The 23,367-nt window shown below is 37.3% G+C and overlaps 1 protein-coding gene across 2 annotated transcripts in view; it reads left to right on the top strand.

Moving 5' to 3' along the window:
* The window catches only part of MTHFD1L (methylenetetrahydrofolate dehydrogenase (NADP+ dependent) 1 like), a 145,241-nt gene that overhangs the window by 27,963 nt on the left and 93,911 nt on the right, over positions 1–23,367 (top strand). The window contains exons 11-17 of one of the 2 annotated variants that reach the window (XM_053938391.1): positions 4,422–4,558; positions 5,765–5,811; positions 6,646–6,753; positions 7,662–7,736; positions 9,076–9,178; positions 12,388–12,464; positions 16,640–16,780. In XM_053938391.1, coding sequence (XP_053794366.1) covers positions 4,422–4,558; positions 5,765–5,811; positions 6,646–6,753; positions 7,662–7,736; positions 9,076–9,178; positions 12,388–12,464; positions 16,640–16,780 — 688 coding nt within the window. Of the gene's footprint in view, positions 1–4,421; positions 4,559–5,270; positions 5,322–5,764; positions 5,812–6,645; positions 6,754–7,661; positions 7,737–9,075; positions 9,179–12,387; positions 12,465–16,639; positions 16,781–23,367 lie in introns of those variants that run through there. The other variant, XM_053938392.1, reaches the window with a different exon arrangement.

The raw sequence follows: 23,367 nt of genomic DNA, 5'->3' as shown, positions 1-23,367 counted from the left end.
ATACCCCTGTGTTGATGCCCTGAATTGTTTGACAGTCCAAGGTAAAGTCATAGTTGAGACAGTTGTCATGTACTGGTCATGTCATTACACAGCTCCTGATTGAGATTGTCTTGTATGAGTCTGTAGTGGATTATGAGAGTTTGTAATGGAGGATTCCTCAGTCTTTTCCTGTCTTTGTTCAGTCATTTTAGCTTCATAGTGATCTCTGTGCTTTTGTATTTGGAAACTCCAGTCCCAACCCAAGGATGCCACTGCGACATTGGATGAGGTAACAGCAGCTGCAGCACTTCTGTGCTCAGAAATACATTTCTGACAGTTGTAATCTAGGATGGGAGATGTATGTAGGTAGGAACTCAGTTGCCCATGGCCTCCATAGTCTGCCTTCACAGGTTTCCATGTGGATCACACAAATTAGGAACTCATTAAAATCTTTGAATCTGCTGATACCTATGAGTTGAACAGAGGAAATTTGAAAGAGAATTGTCACATATCCAGTAAAGTTCTTGCTGGAGTCACAGTGGCTGGCGTAGCTGTGAGGAGTTTACAGCTGGTGCAGTGTATGTCTCCCTGTTTGTTTATTTTCTCTTTGGGAGACCTCCTGTAGCTTTCCCACAGAAACAGCTCTGCTGTAAGCTAATGTGAAGTATAACAAACAAACAAAAAGTCTGCATATTCTTATCTTTGTTTTGATATCCATAAAGAGAGAAGGCTTTCCAATGTTATGGAAAACTTACTTTGCCAAGGAGCTGATGACTGCTTGGTAGGTGGCAAAGTTTAAGGTGGAAAATTATTGTGAGATTTCTGTGTTTTGATTGAAAACATACTAAAGAAATTTGAAGAATAATGCAAATGGCTGTTAAAACCTCTTGAAGTTCATTAAAATTTATTGCATTTTAAAGGAGGTTTTTCCTCAATTTGCATAAGGCTAAAACACAGCATTGCACAATTGAGCTAAAGTTAGCCATTGGCAGTTGTAATTTTATACCCATGTGAGCAAATGACCTAAGCTGCAAGAGTGTAGGCTCAGTAGTGTAGCCAGCAAAAACAGCTCAGTGTCCACAAAACAGATTAAGTGGATTATTTTATTTATAAAACCCAATCAAAGTAGAGCAGGTATAGAAGGGAAGATATTTAAAATAAGCTTTCAAAGGAAAATTATTGGAATAGTATTTTCTTTAAATTTCAGGTGTTTTTTTTTTTTTTTTTCTTCTTCTTTTAACTAATGTTTAAAGCTGAGATTTTGGTAACTGTTGAAATTAATTAATAACTGTTTAGCTCTTGAGGTTTCCTACCAGTTTAATCAAAGAGCAGAGGTGTGTTTCTCTTTTTGCTTTCTGGAAAACTCTGAGTGCTTTCTGGTTCATATTACAGTGTCATGTTAGAATAGGCCAGTCGAGTTACCAGAGCATTTTAGCAACATGACACTTCACTGTGTGTTGTTTTCTTCTGTGACAAGTAGATATTATTCCTTATGCTACCAACACGCATTCTGGTTGTGCTTTTGTGAATTGCAATTTCATTTCCTTCGCTGGATGAAGGCTGCATCTTTGATTTTACTGGTTTCATAAAAGTTGTAAAGAGTCCCTGTGTTGCTGTGCATGCTAGATCAGCCACATGCCATGTGTTGAGCTTAACCAAGTAAATAACTAGGGATGGTGTCTCTGAAATCTCTTGAGTGTGACTTCATATGTCTGATGCTCAAAAATAGAGGTAGCCACAAACATGTACCCTGCAAATGCAGATTTTTCAGTTAGTGGTGCAGCCATCACGTGCATGGAGTTTTTTGGAAAGTTCTTTACCGGCAACTTCCAGAAAACTGTTACAGGTGTCTCTTTCATAGTAGAGTACTTTTCTTTTGGGTGTTTTCTTACTGTTTTTCCTTTTAGTTTTGTTGTTGTTATTTTTAAATAATTGATTGCTTCTAGAATTGTTACCTTGTTAAGTCTTTGAACACAGTAATGCCTCAGGATTACTTACATATGCCTTAAATCTGGTTTTAATGCACAGGAATAAGAGGATCAAGTAAATGAGATTAGGACAATAGACAAAAGTGAATGAGATAGTAGGAGAATAAGGGGTAAGGAGAAACCATGCTAAGAATTATTTGAATGAGTTTGGGGAAACCAGTGTTAGAACAGTAGTGAGAAGGTAAAACTGGTAGTAAAAGTGAGTTAACCTGGCTGCGGTGCTCTGAAAGAAACAAATTTGTTCTAAAGTAAGGATCCTGGGATAAAAAGGAGGTGAGAAAAAGAGTGGTGAGAAAAAAGGGAACTATCTGTGTGGCAACAGTAAAACCCTGAGGGCTCCCTGTCCTGACAATATAGAGGTTAAAAGTATCCTTTCTTTAGGAACTTGAAGAAAGGAACTTGAACTTTGCAAACTTGAAATGAAAAGAAATGAAGTAGCATTCTGTGCTCTTGCAGTAGATCAGAAGGAAATAAGAAGGCCTAATATGGATAAAAAAACGACAGGGACCAAAACTGCTTTTGAGAATAGATAAAGAATATGCTCTAAATCTCCCACCTTTTTTTTGGCTCTACATAGATATTTTGCTAGAATTCTACTAATTCCTTTTTAAGTCAAAGAAGAGCGATTCTAGGATAATGAAATAGTCTGAATATTAAGTTATTGATGATGTTTTACAATCTGATGGTTGGTGAACACATGTTATAAAATGTGGGAGAAAATTGCTAAAACCAAGTGCCCAAATAAATGGCCCATGGTCACATAAGCGAGGAATTCAGGGAATCTCTTATAGATGTGCTTAACCCATTGATTGCACTGAAACTTTAGTTAAAAGATTACCTTTCTGAATTGTAATTTTTTTTTCCTAGAACAATATAAAGATGCTGATTTGACTTGCTTCCAAACTGCCCAGATTTTTCCAGACATGTCTATCTAGTGCATCTTTTTTAAAGTAAAAGCCAAGGATCTGATGATGCTGTAAAAGATTTGTGAAAAGTTAACATTTTTCATCTATTTTCTTTTGTGGGACAAAGAAGTGCTTTTGCCAGTCTGTGAACGGACTGAACTAAGCTGATTCTTACAATTACATTAATGTTTTTGTGACATTTGAATTGTGATCTGAGAATAGCAATATCTTGGAAAAATTACTAGTTGGAGAAGGAAGTGTTTCTAATTAGATGTTTCAGTTCAGGTTTTTAAGAGGTCACAGGATAAGGGTTCCCCTTTGAATAGGATCCATGTGCATGCTTGTATTTCCTTGGGAATGAACACTAGTTCTTAACATCAGCTTCAGTAAAGTACTTTTCTGCAGGTAGAAAAGGCACCAAAGATATGAATGGTTACTCCTTGCTAGAAGGGAAGATTTGCGTGAGAGTGGTGTGAATGGAAAAAGGACTGGGGCTTTCTTCTTTTGCCAACCAGAAAAAGAAATGCTGCCTCAAGAGAATCATTGAAGTGTATTTTGGAGCCATAAGATATGTTCATACATCAAGAAAAAAAAACAGAGAGAGAAGAAAAACCCTAGTATCCCACACACACTTTTAATGTGGATCATAAACAAATGTGCTGATGTTGAAAGTAGGGAGTGGATCATTTAAACTCAGGTGTCTCTCATTCACTGAAGGATGATGAAGTTTTCTACTTGCAAAATCAGCTGTCATTGTCCCTTTATTAAAGGGGCAAGAATAGAGTTGTCTCTAGGGACAAGAGTAGAGTGGAGGACGGAGTTTCTGATTTGAGTTTGGAGGTCTTTTTAAAATTCTCTCCTGTTTTAGTCATGGTCTAAATATGGGAGCTGTAGCATGAGGCTTTTGAGCTTTTGTATGGACTATGATAGTCATTGTCCCCTATTGCCCTTAAATCTCTGAAACAGAAGTGTACAATAAATCACGTTCAATTGAATATAGTGGATTTTGTGTCCTGTTTTATTTAAAAAGCAGTTGATCTGTCATTGTTGAGGGTTATGGTGACATGGAAGCTGGAGAGGCATAGTTGAGTTCTACAAACAAAAGTGTTGGTTATGTAACTTAAAATATTCTGTTATTTCATTCAAAGTTTGAGCAGTGGGAATAAAAGATCTCATGCATTACTGCAGAAAAATATTAATACATGCTTAGAGTGTCGTGATGGATGGTTTGTTAATGAAACTGGTGAAACTTTTGTGCTGTAATAAAAATGTCTAAATTCAATATATTCTTTTTAGAACTTTTGCCAAAATAATCTTCTCTTTTTCTGCTATCATAGTAAATTGCTTAAATAGAAGACACATGTATATTAGCATTCCAGCTTGAGCTAGGGGCTAACATTGTGGCAGTATTTTTGTGAAGATAAAGTAATCTTATTGAAATTTGCTGTACAAATATTCTTCATTGAAATCAAAAGCTCTAAGTTCTGATATCCGTAGCCAGGCTGACATCAGCAAAGAATTTGATTAATCTTTTTTCTTGTTTTGCTAGAATAACCCCTACACCCCTAGGAGAGGGGAAAAGCACAGTCACAGTTGGTCTCGTTCAAGCGCTTACTGCACACCTTAACATTAATTCCTTTGCTTGTCTAAGACAACCTTCTCAAGGACCTACTTTTGGAGTGAAAGGTACATAATATTTGCAGAACCTATGACCTCTTCCAGATTAAAAGGAAGTACTGCTTTTCTGCCTTTTTAAATTTCTTTCTTCTTTTTTTAATTGCTTCACTCAGTGGATTGTCCCAGTAGTAGCATATTCGATTTTTTAATACATATGTAACTAATAGATTAAGGTTTCTTGCACACAGCTTCCTGTGCAAGTTTCATACCTATGTTCCTGCACTTAACATATATTGATAATGCAGATAAAGCCTAAACATAATGAAAGGCAGAGTGATGTAATTAGCCATGAGGAGTTTGTGTGAGTACACACCCTTCCAGCCACCCCTCTACTTGGAGACTCTTTAAATATGTTTCTAAATATTACTGTCTAATTACTCCTTGAGAAAGGGTCCACATTGGATATTTCCAGGCAATACAAGGAATTTAGCAGTTGTGGTTCAGTTGTGTCAGCAGCACACTTTTGGCTAGGTCTGAACGTCTTCTCTCTGTTCTCCTGAGCTGTCGCCTCTAATCATGAGCTGCTGCCTTTTTGCCTAGAAACTCTGTAAGAGCCTGAGGGCCAGGTAAGACCCAGCCAGATTTCAAGCCCATCCTCAATGCTGATGATAGGAAGTAATGCAATCTCTTTTTTGCCATTTCTCAGCTGAAATTGGTGCCTAACTGGGCAAGCACTCCCCATCTGCTCTGCTTTGCTTTGCTGAAGTTTAAGTTAACAAGTTTGGTTTCAGCTGGAAGTCTCCTGGTGCTTGGTGCTTCTCAGCTAAGTCTGGTGCGTGTGAGTGCTTTAATCTCTCCACTCATCTTGTGCATAGGCAACAGCAAATTTCTTTGCCTGTACTGTGAGAAGTAGAGGGGAAGGAGTGCTGAGGCGAGGGTGTGAATGTGAAGGTTTCATTCGGAAGCAGTGCTTGCTTTGTCTTTCCACCCAGCAGCTGCATGTGCATGACTATGTCCTAAATCTGGGCAGGAGCAGAGGGTAGCCCTTACATAGCCAGAGCCTGCACCATGTGTAGGCTTTCATTTTTTTACTACCTGCTGAAAAAATGAGCCAGCAAGATTAAGGAAATCATGTTTAGTTGGGTGCATCACTGATCTTCTAATAGAAATCAAAATACCAAAAATGTGTCATCATCGCTGTATGTTTCACTTTGTGTGCTTAAAGACGGTTGATTTTTTTCCAAAACTGATGTGACCCTGTGCTTCCCTGTGCAGGTGGAGCAGCTGGAGGTGGATACGCTCAAGTGATCCCCATGGAGGAGGTGAGACAGCCTCAGCTTGCAGTCTGTGATATGGCTTAATGGGCATGATGGTATTCATGGTTGAAGATTGACTTGATGATCTTGGAGGTTTTCTTGGACCCTAATGATTTTATGATATTCACAGTGCTGGTTTGGAAATGTGTGACTGTTTCACCCCAAGACAGTCTAATTTAGAGCTCAGCAAAACCTCTCTATGGCTAGAACTGGTGAGGAACCACCTTGATGGTGAAGAGCTGGTCCAAGCAGAGTCCTAATGTCAGCCCTGAAGTGCCATTAAAACTGACCTTCCAACTCCTTCTGTCAAACACATAAAAAATACAGCACCTGTGTAATACAAGTCTTAATTTAAGATGCTCATTTCAGAGTTTTCACAAAACTTTGTTTGTCAAATTTTGTATCAGCAAAGTTCATGCCTGTGAGGTTAGGGGCTGTTCTCCTGCAGCTAACAGGAAGTTGGCATATGCCAGGATGCATGCTGTGCTCTGGGGCACATTCTGCAGTAGCCACACCTCTGGTCCAGGTCAGTTAGTGGTTAGTAATGCTGAACTGATTCTGTATTAATGATATGGAACTGTAACTCTTGAATCACTTAGCAAAGAATGAAGAGGTTCTTGGCATTACTTGGCTACGCTTAGTTTATCATGTACTCAGATGAAAACAAGTCCTTCATATAGCCCAGTGTGTTTTCACCTGAAATTCTTTAGCCTATGCTGACAGCTGACCAATCACAGCTTCAGTCTCAAGGAGATAGCAATGATTTGTGCTGCTAATTTGTCTTAGTGAATTGAATTAAATATTTTCTTATACAAAGATCCTGTTGTTTCCCCTTTCTAGTTCAATCTTCATTTGACTGGAGATATTCATGCTATAACTGCTGCAAATAATTTGCTGGCTGCTGCTATTGATGCTAGGATCTTGCATGAGAATACTCAAACTGATAAGGTGAGAATTATTTTCTCCTATCCAGATGACATTTTTTATTTTCAGTTTTTCAGTAAACTGCATTTCAGAGAAAAACATGTTGTTTATAATTTTATATTTTCACCATGTGAACAGTAACTGTTGCTGAAGCCATTTTATGTTCTGCTGGGAAATTTTCCATATACAATGTATTTTTCTGGCAAATAGCTATCATAAGGTAGTCTTTTGTACAAGGATCCCCATGCCCAGAACATTGACAACTATTTCTGACTGTACTAAATAGTGTAATAAAGCATGTTTTCCCTACCTATAATCCTATTCTTTTCAGTAGTTTGAAGACTCATTTTAAAGTTACAAATTGTATTTCTGATGTGTGATTGGGTATGATGTACCTTAAGAAAGAGTTGTGGGGAAAATAAACTAGATCCTTGTCCCTCTGCTAAATATATTGTGACCTTAAACAAATATTGACTTGGAGTTTTAAAGGGAAGGGAGAAGATCAAAGAAGGAGCCTCTTCTTGTTGTCTGCAGCATTAAAACTGAGCAGGGTTGTACCCTTTGCTTGGTACATTTGTACACAATGTACATTTAGGTCAATATACATTTAGGCCAGCTTGGAAATTATAATTGTAGTTTAAATACTTTAGATCTTGGCTAAAGTTTTAAAAGGTTCTCAGTTTGAAAATTAATATATCATTTTTTTGGTGAAATGGAGAAAACCAATAATTTCTGGCAATTGAATTTTAGACGGTTAAATCATTGGCATGGCTCAGAAGCCTGCCACCTTCTCAGAATTGTTTTTTAAGTCTCTAACCAGAAGTCCACAACATATGTGGTTAGGAAATTCTTACTGAAATTAGGTAGAATAAATTAAAAAAAACATTACTTTTTTATAACTTTTCCTTCAACTTATTGTGTGTTTTTTCTAGTCTTTGTATAATAGGCTGGTTCCAGTAGTTAATGGCGTGAGAGGATTTTCTGCTATTCAGCTTTCCCGTCTGAGGGTAAGTTGTTAATTCAGTCTCTCCTCTATTATGGTGTCTCTTCATGAAATGTATTCTCTTACACAACTTATTTAAAATTATTTGATGTATGGGACTGAGTTTGTATAAACCCTCATAAATATATCAATTCTAGACTTTTTCCTGAAAGCATCATCCTTGGAGTAATAGGATCTGAGCCTGATATTATTTTTTGTAACTAACATTTTTACTATTCTTTTCTCCTGAAATAAGCCAGTAAAGTTTTTAAATGCTGTGTCTTTTCTGATGAAATATTAAAGTTAGAATTTTTTAAATACTTTTCCAATTATGGTATAGTCACATTTGAAAGCTCACATTCTTTGGTTTTGCAATATTTTCTGATTTTTAAAGTTTAATATAGCATATGCTTCTGGGGTTTTATTTATATCAATTTGACAGTGTTCTTCCTTCAAGGGGTACATTTGTACGCTCAGTGTATTTTTGCATCCCATCTTGCTTCCTGAATGCTTCCGGAAGAGCTCCCTGTGCAATTCATGTGTGTACAACATGTCTGGATTTGAGAATGCTATTCTGATAAAACCTAGAAAGGAACACTAGTGTAGGAGAAGGAGAATATGAACCTCTCAAATATGATCCTAAGGACAGCTCTAGTTCTTCTGTGACCAGTTCCATGTTTGTTGTTGGCTCCTGAGTCCTGACTGACCATGTTTCAGTCACGGGATGGCAACAGGCAGCTGCCAAGTGCACACTTGGAATTCGGGGGTGGAAAGAAGGATAGAGGTAGCGCCAGCTTCTGTTTTGGTGGGGGGTAAAAGAGTCCTCATAACATTTTAAGCTTTTTTGCTGCTCAATTGAATGTCAGTCAACTAAAATGAGGATGATACCTGCTTGACTCTAAGGCAGAGTCAGGCTCAGAGATTGTTCCATTGGAATTTTGGGATATTTTCAGTTTGTTCTTGTTTACACTGTTATAGAAAACAGGTTAGGGAAGGAGGGGGAGTGTTTGCTTTATTTATGACATACCAACTATCTCTATATTTGAAATGGATTTTTCTCTTCACATGAGCTGCAACTGAGTAAATAAAAGTTTGGCTTTTTAAGATTCAAATACATGAATCATAATTTCCAGTATAATTGAATTATTTTGCTGTGAATTATTCTCAGTGTGATGATTCCTTATATATAACAAGATGTCAGTTGTAAAGAAATCACTGTGGGATCATGTTGCATTTTTCTCAAAACAGGAGATTACTAAGATTGAAACAGCTCGCTTATATAGTGGGGTTGATAAGCCAGAGCAGCTACACCATTTGAAACAAATAAGCCATTTCATTGCACTTCTTGAACTTTTTCTCTGTAGAGGCTGGGAATACACAAGACTGATCCTGAGACTTTAACAGAAGAGGAGATCAGCAAATTTGTGCGCCTTGATATTGACCCATCAACCATAACATGGCAAAGAGGTATGTAGTCAGAAAGCCTTACTTTACCTTGGATTTCATCATAACTTATCTCCTAATTTGCTTCATTTTACCTGAATCAGAGCTGTTTCTGCTCTGATAGCAAGAATAACCAATTTGCAAGTGGGACGTGTGGGTTCATAACAAATGCAGGTGCAGCAAGTTGCTCTAAACTTGGTCAAGTATCTGCAATAACTCAAGAGACTTTGCTAAAATCCTGAAAGATCGGTTTCTTTGGCAGTTTAAATACACCCAGTCACTCTCACGTTAGGTAATACCTCTCCAGACATTTGAAAGTGTCCTTTCTGTGCATTTTGCAAATCTTAGCCATTTTTTTTTAACTATGTCTGTTATGGTTCTAGATTATTTGTATTTATTCTTCCTGATTTTGGTCCCTCATCCTCCCAAACTCAGCAGTCTGGGTAGCTCAAGAGACTAAATAGGCTTAAGGGATTACGTGTTTTTCTGAAGTCTGTGTTTTTTTTGAAGTCTCTTTAGTTGTTTGCTTCATTTGGAAAAAGAGATGAAAGATGTGGTACTGTTGCAAGCAAACTGATACCCACTTTGATACCCTTAGATAACTCCCCTCTGCTTTTTCCAGTTCTAATGCTGGGTCAAATTTCAGTGTTTACCTCAATTTCTATACCTATCTTTTTCTTCTTTAGGGAAGTAAACTCTGCATAAAGTTCTGAGCTAAATACCACTGGATTTTATTTTCTTTCTTAGTTCTCAAACACTGAAGTTATCACTGTTAAATGGAATATATTGTGATGCTCAGAAAAAAAAGTGAATCTATCGAGAAGAGAGGAGTCTTGGCCATGCTTTACTGCGCCCTTTGCGTGCATGTCATCTCAGATTTGGGATATTTTTCTCAAGATAATTCTGGGGTTGTGGCGTAAGATGTTTTTATTAGTCACACAGTGTGTCTGGAAGAGACCTGTACTAGGATAAAGAAGTAATATAAATGTTTAGTGTAATATGACTCCTCTTTTTTATCAGCATGGGTTTGGGAGAAGGCAACATTGCTCAACAGCTGTTAACATCAAGGGAGTTATTTAATTAATCTCAAACAATGTTAGTGAAATTTCTGTCCCACACAGCTCTATATGATGTACATACCTTAAACATTTTAGAAGAAAAACCTGGATTTAGGAGTGGTTTAGATAACTTGGATAATGTTTTATTTAGGACTGTTCCTGCAGTCCATATGTCTGTGAAACTTGTTACATACCAGGGAATTTGTAGGGAAAAGGAGCTAAGCTATCAGATCTTCTGAAAAGATTGATTAATTTTAGTCAGAACCTGTTCCCATAGAAGTATCACAAACTTTCCACTCATTGTCAGCTCACGCTAACTTGAAAACGTACAATATACTGAAAAGTGAGAAAGCTTCTCCCCTCTTTGTGTTTCCCGGATAGTCAGATTCTGTTTACATCTCTAGAGAATAAGGAAGTGGATACATTAAACCCAACACTTATTTGAACCTAAACCTTAGTGAAAGGTTTACTTTGGGTAAAGGAAGAGGGAAGATTTGCAAAAGGAAAAATTGCTTTTTTGGCAAAACCAGTTATTTCTTGTTTTATTACTACTCATTGGAATTTTCTTGGAGAGTGAGTGACCACAGTGAGAAAGTAAGTATATCTCAGTGACCAGGAGTTGCAGAAACAGTTACAATTTCATGATAGGGGTGTTTAGGTTACATTGGTTTCACGAGGAAGGTGCAGATAAAAAATCAGCTCACTGGCTGTCCAGGCTGGTGGGAAGGTGAGTTGCCCTTAGGAGTGCCTGCATAGACAGGGAAGACATTTAGGTCTGCTTAAGCTGTGTTGTGAGACTGAGCTTCCGAGGAAGAGAAGGGAGAATTCTGCAGGAGAAATCATCTTGCCATATGGCTTCATTGTGCCATATGGTACCACAGCTTGGTGCAAGGCTACAGCTTCCATGTACCAGGATGTTCTGCAATTCCTGCCAGTAGTGTAGTATTTTAGAGTATGACTGTATATGTATAGAAGCCAAAATGAGTTGGCCAAATCTGTGTTGCACCATCCCTTAAATGGAATTCCTGAAGAAATTAGGGGCCTAAAGACCGAGCAGAGGAGAAAAGATATGTGTGGTATTTACAACAGCCCCAAGAGAAATGCCCAAGAAGGGGGACAGTGATTTAAATCTTGGTTTTCTCCCAGCTCACTCACAACTCTGAACTCGGGTTTAATTAACATTCAAAGTCCCTCTTGTTCTTGGGTAATTATGTCATCTTTTTCTGTACAGACAGAATTTTTTTTAATTTCCAAAAGCAGCAGGAAAAGTGGAAGGAGCTCACTTACCTTGAATGATGACAGCTTCTCTGGAGGTTCCTGGACTCTCTACTTATAAATGAACAGGACTCAAATCTACCAAAAGATTGAGTTCATTACCAAGCTACAGGCTGAACTTATCAAGAGTACCTTTATTTTAGGGTTGGTGCAAACTTAAACATTTCTAGGACTACAGAACCTGTAAGAAAAAGAGTCTATTTTTTCATTGAGTAGGAATTGACATGCCCCCTTGTTCTATCACTACATGCTCTTGTAAAAAGTTCCTCTTTGGACCCTTTAGGTACTGGGAGATGCTATAATGTCTCCCAAGAGCCCTCTCTTCTCTAGGCTGAACAGCCCAAATTCTCTCAGCCTGTCTTCACAACAGGTGCTCCAGCCCTCTGATCGTCCTCATGCTGTGCAGCTGAATGTGGAGTTAGTTGGTTACTGTGATGTGTGTGAAAGATACTTGTCTGGAAGAACCAATCTGACAGCATAATCATCCTTTAAAAGAGGAACTGACCAAATCTGACCAACATCATGCAGTCTTAAAGTCAATTCTTAACAAGTCAGCGATGAAGCAGACAATTTGAAGTAGATCTGATGCTTTGTATCTATTAAGACTGATTTTTCTCATGTAGGTAAAATTTTAAATAGTATGTTAGAATACTAAGAATCTGTTAGCTTCAAATGCTGTACAAATAAACTGTATTTGAGTTGTTTTAACCTGTCATCAAACGATATCAGCTAGAAGGAAGCAACCAAGTCAGTGCCAGTGCTGATATGCAGAAGTGTGGCCATCTGGTTACGCCGTTGGAGCAGTTGAATCTCATATGTGTAACAACAGGTATGCCTGGAAAAACCCATATTCCTGAGTCCTTGTTAACATGTTCTGCTTTTGCTCTTCCCTTATTTCAGTGGTGGATACAAATGACAGATTCCTGCGCAAAATAACGGTTGGGCAGGCAAACACAGAGAAAGGATTTGTCCGTCAGGTAGGTAAAGGCATGAATAAATCACATTCTGGACAGACTTTGCATTAGAGGCTGAGAGAATTTCTGCACTTCTTTCAGCATACTTTGAATTGCAGTAATGATGTCTGTTGCTGTTGTATAGGAATCTTGCAGTGAAACTGATCATGTTAATGAGTAACTGAATCTGAATTTTCAGAAACAGAAACCAATGCATATTCTACAATGTGTCAAAAGCACTTAAAAAATTGCATGTGTTGGGGGTGTAACATTGTCCTATGCCAAGATGCCTCTATGCCCTCATAAAGTTAATTTGTATGACTTTTAATTTTTTTTTAAATCTCTGTAGCAATTTATGTAGGACACACATAATTCAAATTACATTTAAATTTAATTTTAAAAATTGTTTACAAATAAGCTTTTTATTCAGAGTTCTCATTTCCTTCTCATGCATCTCAGCTTTGGAATCTGAACTGTAAGAAATGTGAGCATGTGCTTGCTTTTGCTCTGTGGGCTTGAAGGGATAGTTCAGCAAATGAGTATGTTTGTACTTTTCAGTGGTGTATAAAGCTAACCTGCATTACTAAATGAGCGATTATGGAAGTTTATTAAAGAACTTACCAATAAATTGAAAGCCAGGCTTTCCCAACATCACCTGAGCAAGTGTTCCTGGTGTAATGTAGGTAAATGAATTTCTGAAACAGCCCAGCATGGAACAGCAGCGTCAGGAGGAGTAAATTCATTGTGGTGATGTGGAGTGGCTCTTAATTTTATGATGATCTTGTAATCTAACATTCTGGATCATGAAATTAATGAGGTTCTGACTATTTTGATGTGAACAGCTCTTGTGGTAGAGATAAGGCTTTCACTTTTTTTTTTTTGTTTACCATTTCTTCAACATTTTTCTTTACATATGCCTAAATAAAGAGACCAAAGCACAGTGCTGTATTATTTGGAGCAGGTAAAACAAAGCCAAATTGGAGAGAAGAACTTCAAAGAGAAATCAAAAAATCCTAGAGCAGTTTGGGTTGGAAGGGATCTTTAAGATCATCTAGTTCCAACCCCTTTGCCCTAAGCAGGGACCCTTCCACTAGAAATGGTCACTTATTTTGGTTTTCAATGCACAAAATAGAAATTCTTCTGTCTGCGGCTCACAGGAAATTCAGTATTAGCTAACAGTCATTTCTGATAATGGGCTGGGACTACAAAATATTATATTTGGTGTGAGTTCCTTCAACACTTTCATATGTTTAGATCTGTTTCAGTGACTCAATATGATTATTAGTCTTAAGCTGGGTTCTGCCAGCCTTATTATGTAGTGTTTTACCTCTGTAATTGTGCTACTGAGTTAAATGTGGCTTATTTTATTATAAAGTAGTACTTGACAATATCGCTGTCAAATGTTGCTTCTGTACTTTTTCGGGTAAAATTAATGCTTTCAGTGTTGTGATGTTAGACTGATGCATATCCATTCACATTTTAACGTGGACTTAGTGACTCAAGAAATAGAGTTAGCAGTTAGGAAAACTCATTTCAGAGCCTAGCTAGAGATCCAGAGAAAACAGGACTTCATAGTTAACAGATGCATTTTATAAATATTTGGAGTGATGTTCTAGCACTCTTAAAATCAATGACACCTGTGTAAAATGGTGGAGCACAGCAGGCACAAAAGTCTGCATTTTAATGAACAGGGAGGCTGTGGTTTCTGAAGAGTATTACATGACTGATGCCCTTGATCCTACAATTGAATCCATGTGGGTGTACCCTTTCATCAATAAAAAACTGACTTTGCAGCTAAGACTTCTGTCAGCACTTCATAGGTGTATAGAGGTTATTTAGAGTTAAAATGGCACCTGCTACTACAATCTTTTGTGCCTGTTTCTTCAATTAAATTTTATGTCACTCTTTGAGCATCTACCATGTTTTTCCTGTCCTTTTGGGTTTATATAGAAACAATGATAAAAACTTTTTTTTGTGGGTCTTCCAATAAACATTCTGATAAATCAGAAGTATTTCACCATATGGGTTGGACATAGATTTCTCAGACTTATTTCTTGTCTTACATATGCTGCAATGACTTACTGAGGATATTCTCAAATTCGAAAAAGATAGTGGAATCCATGTCATCGCAATGCTAACAAAGTTCATTGCATATAGAACTGGTCCCAAAGAATACAGAAAATCTGTTTTGTAATTTCACCATTTCACTTGAATCACTATGCTGAAAGTCTCAGTTACAGAATTATTTTTCTTTTCCATGATATGTAGGACTCTCTGCCTATGTCCACAGCAGAAAAGTGCTCAGTTGTCTTCAGAAGTTTTGACTAAACAAGTGGGTACCTAGAGGTCAGCCTGAATAGGGCTGCTCTGGGCTTTAGCAGAGCAGCTAAAAAAAGCTGTTCCTGCTTTTTGGGTTAAAAAAGGGCAGAAGCTCTTAAAGTATTAGGGAAATGCACAAGAATGGTAGGGTGTATGTTCTATGTAGATGCTTCTTAAAAACAGACAAAGCTCTCAATTTGAACAGATTCCTCTGGTATTAGTATGGGATACATCTGCCAGAGGTCTGATAGAAACAGTCCTGGGCTTTTTTCTTACATAGATAGCAGTAGGATGTCAGTTACTAAACTTTATGTAGACTTTAATTGCTGGGGATTGAGAGATTACCAAAAAAATTGCAGTTCCTGATCACTGCCAACACTGCATTCCTATCACATAATACATTAGTGGCTTTTCTTTTCTTCTCTGTTTATGTTCTGACAGCATGTGGCCTGAGCTTTGCTAATAGTGCATTAGTGCAAGTACTACTAATCTATACTCTTAAAGAAAAGTAAAAACTATTGCTTACATTGTGCTGCAATGCTACACAGTATGGGTGTGTTTCTACAAAAGCAATAGAACTGATGCCACATACAGTTCTTTGTGCTTTTTGACTTACATATTTGTTCATTTAATTTGAAAAAAAAAGGGCAAAGATATATTTTATGTTTTCATAGATCAAGCACAAGTCTTAAGAGCATAGACTCTAAATTTTGAGCTTAAGTAGAAAAAGAATGATCAAATGTAACAAGAATGTTTTTGAAACCAGAATAAAAAGCTGTTGGAGATCATTACAGAAAAAAAAAATTTAAAAACCCTCCACAATGCAGTGTTCCTTTGCTCAGGCCAGTAAAGCTCAAAAGACATCTGGTGATTTCCTGTTTCTGCCACAGAAAGAAAATTCTTGATCCTTCAGGGAGCTTCTCTAAGGATAATGTGAGCCAAGGGGCTAAACAGTCTGTAATACTGGTCCTCAAATGAATGTATTCTAATGGAGAATATTAATCAGGGAATATAAAGTGTTTGAAGTTCACAGAATCATACAAAATCTTGAGTTGAAAGGGATACATCAAAGTTGGACTTGGCCCTGTGCAGGACCATCCCCAAGAGTCACACCTTATGCCTGAGAGCATTGTCTAAATGCTTCTTGAACTCTGTCAGGCTTGATGCTGTGATCACTTCCCTGGGACTCTGTGCTTAACCACCCTCTGGGTGAAGAACCTTTCTCTAATATCGAAACAACCTCCCCTGACACAACTTCAGGCCATTTGCTCGGGTCCTGTCACGAGAGATCAGTGCCTGCCCCTCCTCTTCCCCTCATGAGGAAATTGTAGGCTGCAGTGAGGTCTCCCGTCAGTCTCATCCAGGCTGAACAGACCAAGTGACCTCAGCTGCTCCTCATATGGTATCCCCTCAAGGTCTGTCACCATTTTTGTAGCACTTCTTTGGATGCTTTCCCATATTTTTATGTCTTTCTTGTATCATGGCACCAAAACTGCCCCCAGCACTGGAGGTGACCCTCCCCAGTGCAGAGCAGAGTGGGACAATCCCTTCCCTTGCCTGGCTGGCCATGCTGTGCCTGATGCCCCTCAGGACAGGGTTGGCTCTCCTGGCTGCCAGGGCACTGCTGACCCATGTTCAACTTGCCACTGACCAGGACCTGCAGGTCCCTTTCTGCAGCTCTTCCTTCCCACAGCTCATTGCCCAGTCTGTACATACAAGTTACTCTAGTCTTGAGTAATCTCCAAAGCTGTAAGTTACTATTTAGACCTTGTTTGAATTCCAGTGTGAAATTTATCTTTCCTGAGTTTATTCCTGATGATCCCCTGTGAGTATTTCAGCTGACTTTGATTTGGTTCATGATTCTCATTTCTGCTTTACAGGCTCAGTTTGATATTGCTGTTGCAAGTGAAATTATGGCCATCTTGGCACTTACCACCAGCCTTCAAGATATGAAAGAAAGACTGGGGAGAATGGTGGTGGCTAATGACAAGAAAGGAGAACCAGTAACAGCAGAGGATTTGGTATGTTCAGTGCTATAGAGACCTGTGAATAACCTCAAACATGTTTGTTTTGCCTCTTGAAGCATTAAAAAGGCAGGTACACGCCAAAGATTTTGCTTTGAACAGCACAGTCAGATATCAAAGAAAGATCATCTTCTGGGCCAAAACCTGCTTGAGAATGAGAACAAGATGTTGAACTCATTTCTTCAATTCTGGTAACATCTGGTTCAAAAAGCCTCTGGTCTCCATAACCTACTTGGATCATTTTCTGCAATTCTTAAGGCAAACAAATTCAGTGCTGGAGGGAGTCAAAGTGCGGGCTCTTATTTGAGAGAGCTGGTAATGTTTGCTACTGTGCTTTTAGAGTCTGCTCAGATGTTGCAGTGATAGTTACCACATGAATGCCTGTACCACTGAATCAGAATGGAAACAAGCTGTTCTTAATTCAAAGGTTGCTGATAGTGCTTGGGACAGGTTCATCTGTCATTAGAATTTTTTTTTTCTTCGTTACCTTCACTAGTTGCTGTTTCCTCATTCCCTACTTCAGCTTCTAAAAAAAATCAGTATGTTTTTTCTTTAAAATCACATTCTATCCCTTGTATCTGGGCCGTGAGTCATTGAACAGTGGTTGGAAGCTCACACATGGTTGTGTATGGCAGGTTCTGGTGCAGCCAGAAGCTACCAGCTGATGTTTGTAATCAGCTGCAGTCCAGGAGCAGTCTAATGCCAGCCCATCAGTAATGGCTGCCCGTGTCACACAGGCTCTTTATGTTTTCTCCTCTTTCTCCCTGTTTTGTGAACATTTGCTCAAACTTAATGTGTAATAAATGAGTAAAGCAATGAGTATCCTGCCCTGTCAGCAAAGACAGCAAATCTGCAAATCAGGAGCACCTTCACAGCCTTAGTGGATTCCAGTTTAATAAAGAAATGAAAACATGATATCTAGAGTGCCTGGATTTAAGAATTAAATTAAGATAAGGTTAAAAATTTCTAACTACAGTCATCATTAAAATTCAAAGTAAATCATCTATTCCCAATTATGCAGAAGACATGAAGAACTGCATTTAATATTCTAGCTGTTGAAGTTTTGCTTTTGCTTTTCAATTGTATAACTTTGTCTTGGCCAACTGGAGGGAAATGGGGAATAAGTTACATTATAAGGCATATGCAAATACTTTAAAATTATTTCGTGTTAGAATTAAAACTGCATTTGTAGTATGTGATTTTAATTTTGACACTACTTTTGTATGAAGGTACTTTTATTTATTAGCACTACAAAATATTTGACCTACTAACCACTTAATGCTAATCAGCTTGATGAATGAAAGAAATGGCTTTTCCACTGGGGCAAAAGAATTTTAGAACTTTTCCACTGTGTCCCTAAAATGAAAGTAGTGCTCAGCAAAATGTCTGGTACTAATTCAGTTTTTTTTGGCTTTTTTTAAAACAAACTTCCTATGCTTAGTGTCTCAATCATTTGATAGTTTTGCTTGTTCTGAACATGTGTTTCTAGTTGTTCTTTAGAGGAGTGTTTTGTATTATACAAAAAACAAAAAAACCACAAAAAAAACAAAAACAAAAAAACCAAACAAACAAACAAAAAAAACCCCCAAAAAACCCCAAAAAAAAAAAAAAACAAAAAAAAAAAAAAAAAAAACAAAAAAACCTGCCCAGAAAGAAAAAATCATCACAGTCTGAAGGACATGTGTTACGAGCATCTGCAGCTATGCTGCTGCATTCTTTTCCCTCTGGAGGTTCTTCATCCCATGCACAGGAAAGACTTGGGTGCATGTCATGATTGGGAAGTGCAGGATCTCCTGCCTCTTTTGTTGTGCAGTGTGTTAAAAATGAGTATGAGAACCATGGGAATAAGAGGAATATGATTTCATGGTTAAGGATGTAAAGCATCTCTTTGGAGAGCTCTATTCCTGTGTTCTTAGCAAAACATCCATGAGGTGCTCTGTCCACACAAACTGATTCTTACAGTACATAAGGAGTTCTGCATTCCTCAGTCTGGTTTAATACTAGGGAGCTTAACTGAAATTTATGGAAAGTCAAACTCCATCAAGAACTTTAAACCAGGAGAAACTATTTTCTGTTGTCCCAGGTTGTGCATCCAAAATTGGTGAATATTTTTGAGCTTGATTCTTGTGTGTGCAGGTTTCTCTTTTGAAGAACAGGAACAATTGTTCATTTCTAAAGACTTACTAATGTTGCTGAAGAAGTCAAATGCTGTGGTGTTGGGATTTAAAAAATGTCAAAAGAAATTAGCAGTGGGGTCTCTATGATTTCTGTATCAAATTAAATAATGCTTACTTTGTACAAGGGGAGAGAGCATATGAATAACCATACTGCACTGCTGAAAGTGAACTGTATAAAGTTGAATCCTCTGGAAACAACAGCAGGAGAAGTATAATCAAAGATCATAACAAGTCATAATTCATATGTACGAAGAAGATAAATTTCTTTTCTTTCATGTAGCATTTTGTCTCCTTTGCTGGTTTCTTCCCACAGGTGGTCAGTCTGTTTGAGCAGCTTGCAACTAAACCTACCGTTTCTAGACTTTAAATGTAGTCTCTACTCTTCCCCGCTTCCCCTGCAGCTTGTGCTGCCTGTGTTGATATAATCCAAGGATTATTTCTTGAGAAAATTTTCACACATATCAAGAGGTTTGATGTGAAGCCATTCTGCTCCTGAATTTCCATCCTCCTTTCAGGTTAGGGTCGGTGAAGAGGTAAAGCTCTATAGTTCAGTAAGGAAAGATCTTAAGACAGCTGAACAAAGGAAGAACACTGTACAAGATGTTAGAATGCTCTCAGTCCAGGTTCAATAATTTTGACTTCTATTTTTGTAAAACAAAATCAAGTTCAAAAGCTTGAATCTGTCATAGTCCATTGACATGGAACATTTTAGCCCAAAGAACTCCAATTGCATATAGTACTAAGAAACTTTAAAGGCACCTTTATCATGAGAAATACCACACAAACTGAATAATGGGTCAGTTCTACCCATCTTTAAAAAAAATTCTGGAGTTCATGTTTATATCCTACACAGATTGAATTTATGCAAGTTTAAATATTTGACAGTAGTCTTTAATTCTTTGAAATCTATGTGAACCAAAACCACTAAACCTTTCTCTGTGATTTGTTTCCAGATGTATGCACAAAATACTTCACAAAAATACAATTGCTCTTAATTTTGACTTTATATGCAATATAATTATCATAATAAAATAGTAAAACCTAAAATACACATTGGCAGATATAAACCATATGCAGAGACAGGCTAGGAATAATAGAAAAAAAGATAAATTTAATATTTCATGAATTAAGAAGACTCTTTCCACAAGAGTAATGGATTAAATGTCTCTCCTCTGTAATGGAATATGTTGAACTTTTTGCCAAAATGTGGTGCTCATTGTACAGTATTTTGAAGACTTAATTGCTTTTTGGCTTTTACAGTGAGGTAGAATTCTGATGGACACATACCATATTTTAATGTGAAGCTAAATCAGTATATATGCCCTAGATCAGTATTTCAGCAGATATGAAAAATATTAAATAAATATGTCACTATTTTTTAAAAAATAAGACTTCTTCTCAGCTTACTTGCTGTGCCATACTGTTAGCTTTCAGTAATTCTGGGACAAAAAAAAAAAAAAAAAAAAGCTTCATATTTGCTTATGTAAATGATCTGTCAGCTAGTGAGATTTTGTTCTCTGGTTCATCAGAAACATTGTGTACAGTGTTCACTTCAAACAAAAGGAGTTGCAGTTCTCAGATTATGGTTTAAAGTTTAGTTTTTTTACAGGACTGAAATTGCAGAAAGTCTTATTATTTTGTTAGAGACTATAGTTTCAACTGAAGGGAAGTTGCAAGTACTTCATTATTTTTCTTATAAAGAAAAGGGTTTTTCTCTGCCCTTCAGTCTGTGTAGCCTTTATTCATTTCATAGTAGTTACTTTCAATCACTTTCCTTGTCATCTGGTGCTAGCTTTCATTTCCAGTCTTGATAAACTTCAGACAGTGCTCCACTGGAAGTTGCTTTGAAAGTATTTTGGATTTTCATCTAAGTTTGCCTTTTCTGTGTCACGTGTATAATTTATTTTATGCTCTGTGATCTGTGCTGTCCTGGGGAGCATACCTGTCCTGATGGCTGCTGGATAGATGGAAGGAGCATTATTTTCAGGAATACCTGTGATCAGTTCCAGGAAGGAACCCAGAAAAGTTGAACATCTGTATACAATTGATTCAGAGCCTTGCTGCTTTCCTCTGACAGTGAGTTAGTGGAAATCTAATGATCTTTGAGCTCTCACAAGCTTAATTGGTGTGTAAGTGTCAAAGCCCCTAATTGTTTTATAAGAAGCTTATCTACCTTTTCTGAATTGGAAATAGGAACCTGATTCCTTAAATAGCTTTGTGAATCAGATCCAGGACTTGGAGTGAGCTGTAGGAATTGTATATTAGATACTTGGAGGAGTATCTTGGTGAGTATACAAAGAAATGAAAGCTTCATTCTCACAGTTGTGTCAGATAGGTATGAAAACCTTATTGTTTGTTTAGCTTTTAAGGCCTGCTGTTGACACCAAACCTAGTTAAGGACCATGTGAGGCACAAGATATGCCTACTGGAGTATTTACGTCTTTTTTTCTTTGCTTTCAGCTTCAGATAAAATGAGTTCTCATGTCCAGAAGGTGTGTCTACTATTTCCCAAATAATGCATAAGTAATATCTCCCAAAAAGTTAAAATGCAGAGGAAGTGTTTTTTTTATTTCACTGTTTTCATCAGATTGGTGAAGACATCAGAAAACAAAGGACACAGGACTTGAGCCATTATTATCTAGAAGAAGCAGGGGAGAAGTGTCCTGATTTTATTTTTCACTTCTTCTTCCCCCAAGTCTTCTTTCCAGTAGGGCTGATCTGTGGCTGCTCACGTAGTTATTCCTGCTCTTGGCCACTTGAAAGACCAGATGTAAAGTTTTGCATTTGCTTTTTTTCCTCTAGAAATGAGAGTATTTGGGTAGATAAACAGCAGAACACCAGGCTGTTTCTATGGAGGTTGTGGAGTCTCACCCATTTTGAAAGAGCTGGAGTGCTTATGTTTCCTTGCATTTGAATTCTAGCTTCTAAAATTAACATCCTAAGAAACAGCAGTCTAATTCAGAAGATGAAAAAACTATGCTGTTTTGCTATCAGTTTCTCATATTATATCTTTGTGCATCCATTGGGTTTTGTAAATAGTGGGAGATGCAGAGTGCAAAGAGAAATCTTTTCCTTCTCTCTCTCCTTCACAGTCCTCCAAGGAAACACTTGCTATGCATCTGTAGAAGCCAGTTTTACTATTTTGGTTTCAATTCAGTTTTATCTAAGGCCAAATATTCTGCATCATTTTCCTCTGAAGTCTGTGCTCAGACGTGATGCTCAGAAAGGGGAAAATTGTACTTTATAAAATATTGCACTTAATCATCACAAACTTTTATGTCTTATCTGTTGCCGTCAAAATTTTCTTGCAGACTTTGATTGCTCACATTTGGGGTTAGTTGACAAAAGCTGTGTTGGGAATTATAAAGGCACTATTTTTATTGCTTTTCTTAATTTGAATATTATTGTTCATCTCTTTATAGGCAACTTGGATATTGTACCCATGTTTTTGAATCTTCATTTTAAACACTTTACAGCAGCTAGGATTTTTGTTTGCTTTTCGTGTTTCTTTTCAATACAAAAATATATTCTTTTTTTTTTTTTTTTTTTTTTTTTGCATTCTCTGGCAAATTTGTGAGCCACTCTTTGTAACACTACTGTGGTTTTTTTTGAACCATGATCTAGTTCTTTCAAAATGAAAACCATCATCTCAAAATCAAAGTAATTCAAGAATAAATTTGAGCATATGCTGTGGTTTCTAGATAGCACTCTTCATATAATCTGATAGTGATGTGCACACACTGTAACTTTTTTTTTTTTTTTCTAGAATGAGCATTGAAATTTGGTATAGAGGGTTGTTATGACTTATTTATTTTAAGGTCAGTCAGTGTGACATTTATACTTCAACAGATTTTTTAGGGAGGAGTAAGGTTTTTTGCAACCAAAATGCAGCAGTTTGCTCAGCTCCTTTTTGTGATCTCATCATCACAGTAAGGCACTTCTAACTTTTAATCTTGTGATATATTTGTTATCTGCCCCTGGTAAACTCTGTGGCTGCTTTCATCCTGTATCTGTTATGTATCTATTTGTACAAGTCTTGAAAAATACTCTTTCTGGTTGTTGTTAGCTATTGTTTTATGTTCTTGATTCTGTCATAAAATAAATACATCTGTCATTTCTTTAGGCAGTTTTATCAAGCTGTTGCCTTCTTGCTTTCTCAGGTCTCAGTGGCCTTTGGCACTTAATCTTTTGTTACCTTGAACATCCTCGTGCTGATCACTAAATTCTGTTTCTGATCTTTCTATGAAATAGGACGAAGAAGTTACCTATTGCCTTTTAAGTGTGTTAGGAATAAAATAATTTTTTGTTTGACACACTGTAAATACAGAATTTTAGAAGTCTTGAGGTAATATTTAAATAAATTCTTTATGCATCACTGCAACACTGCTTTGAACTGTAAGGTTTTTA

The sequence above is a fragment of the Vidua chalybeata genome, chromosome 3, assembly GCF_026979565.1.
Source record: "Vidua chalybeata isolate OUT-0048 chromosome 3, bVidCha1 merged haplotype, whole genome shotgun sequence".
Lineage (NCBI taxonomy): Eukaryota > Metazoa > Chordata > Aves > Passeriformes > Viduidae > Vidua > Vidua chalybeata.
Note: the sequence above shows the minus strand (reverse complement) of the source record. Positions and strands in the feature narration are given on the sequence as shown.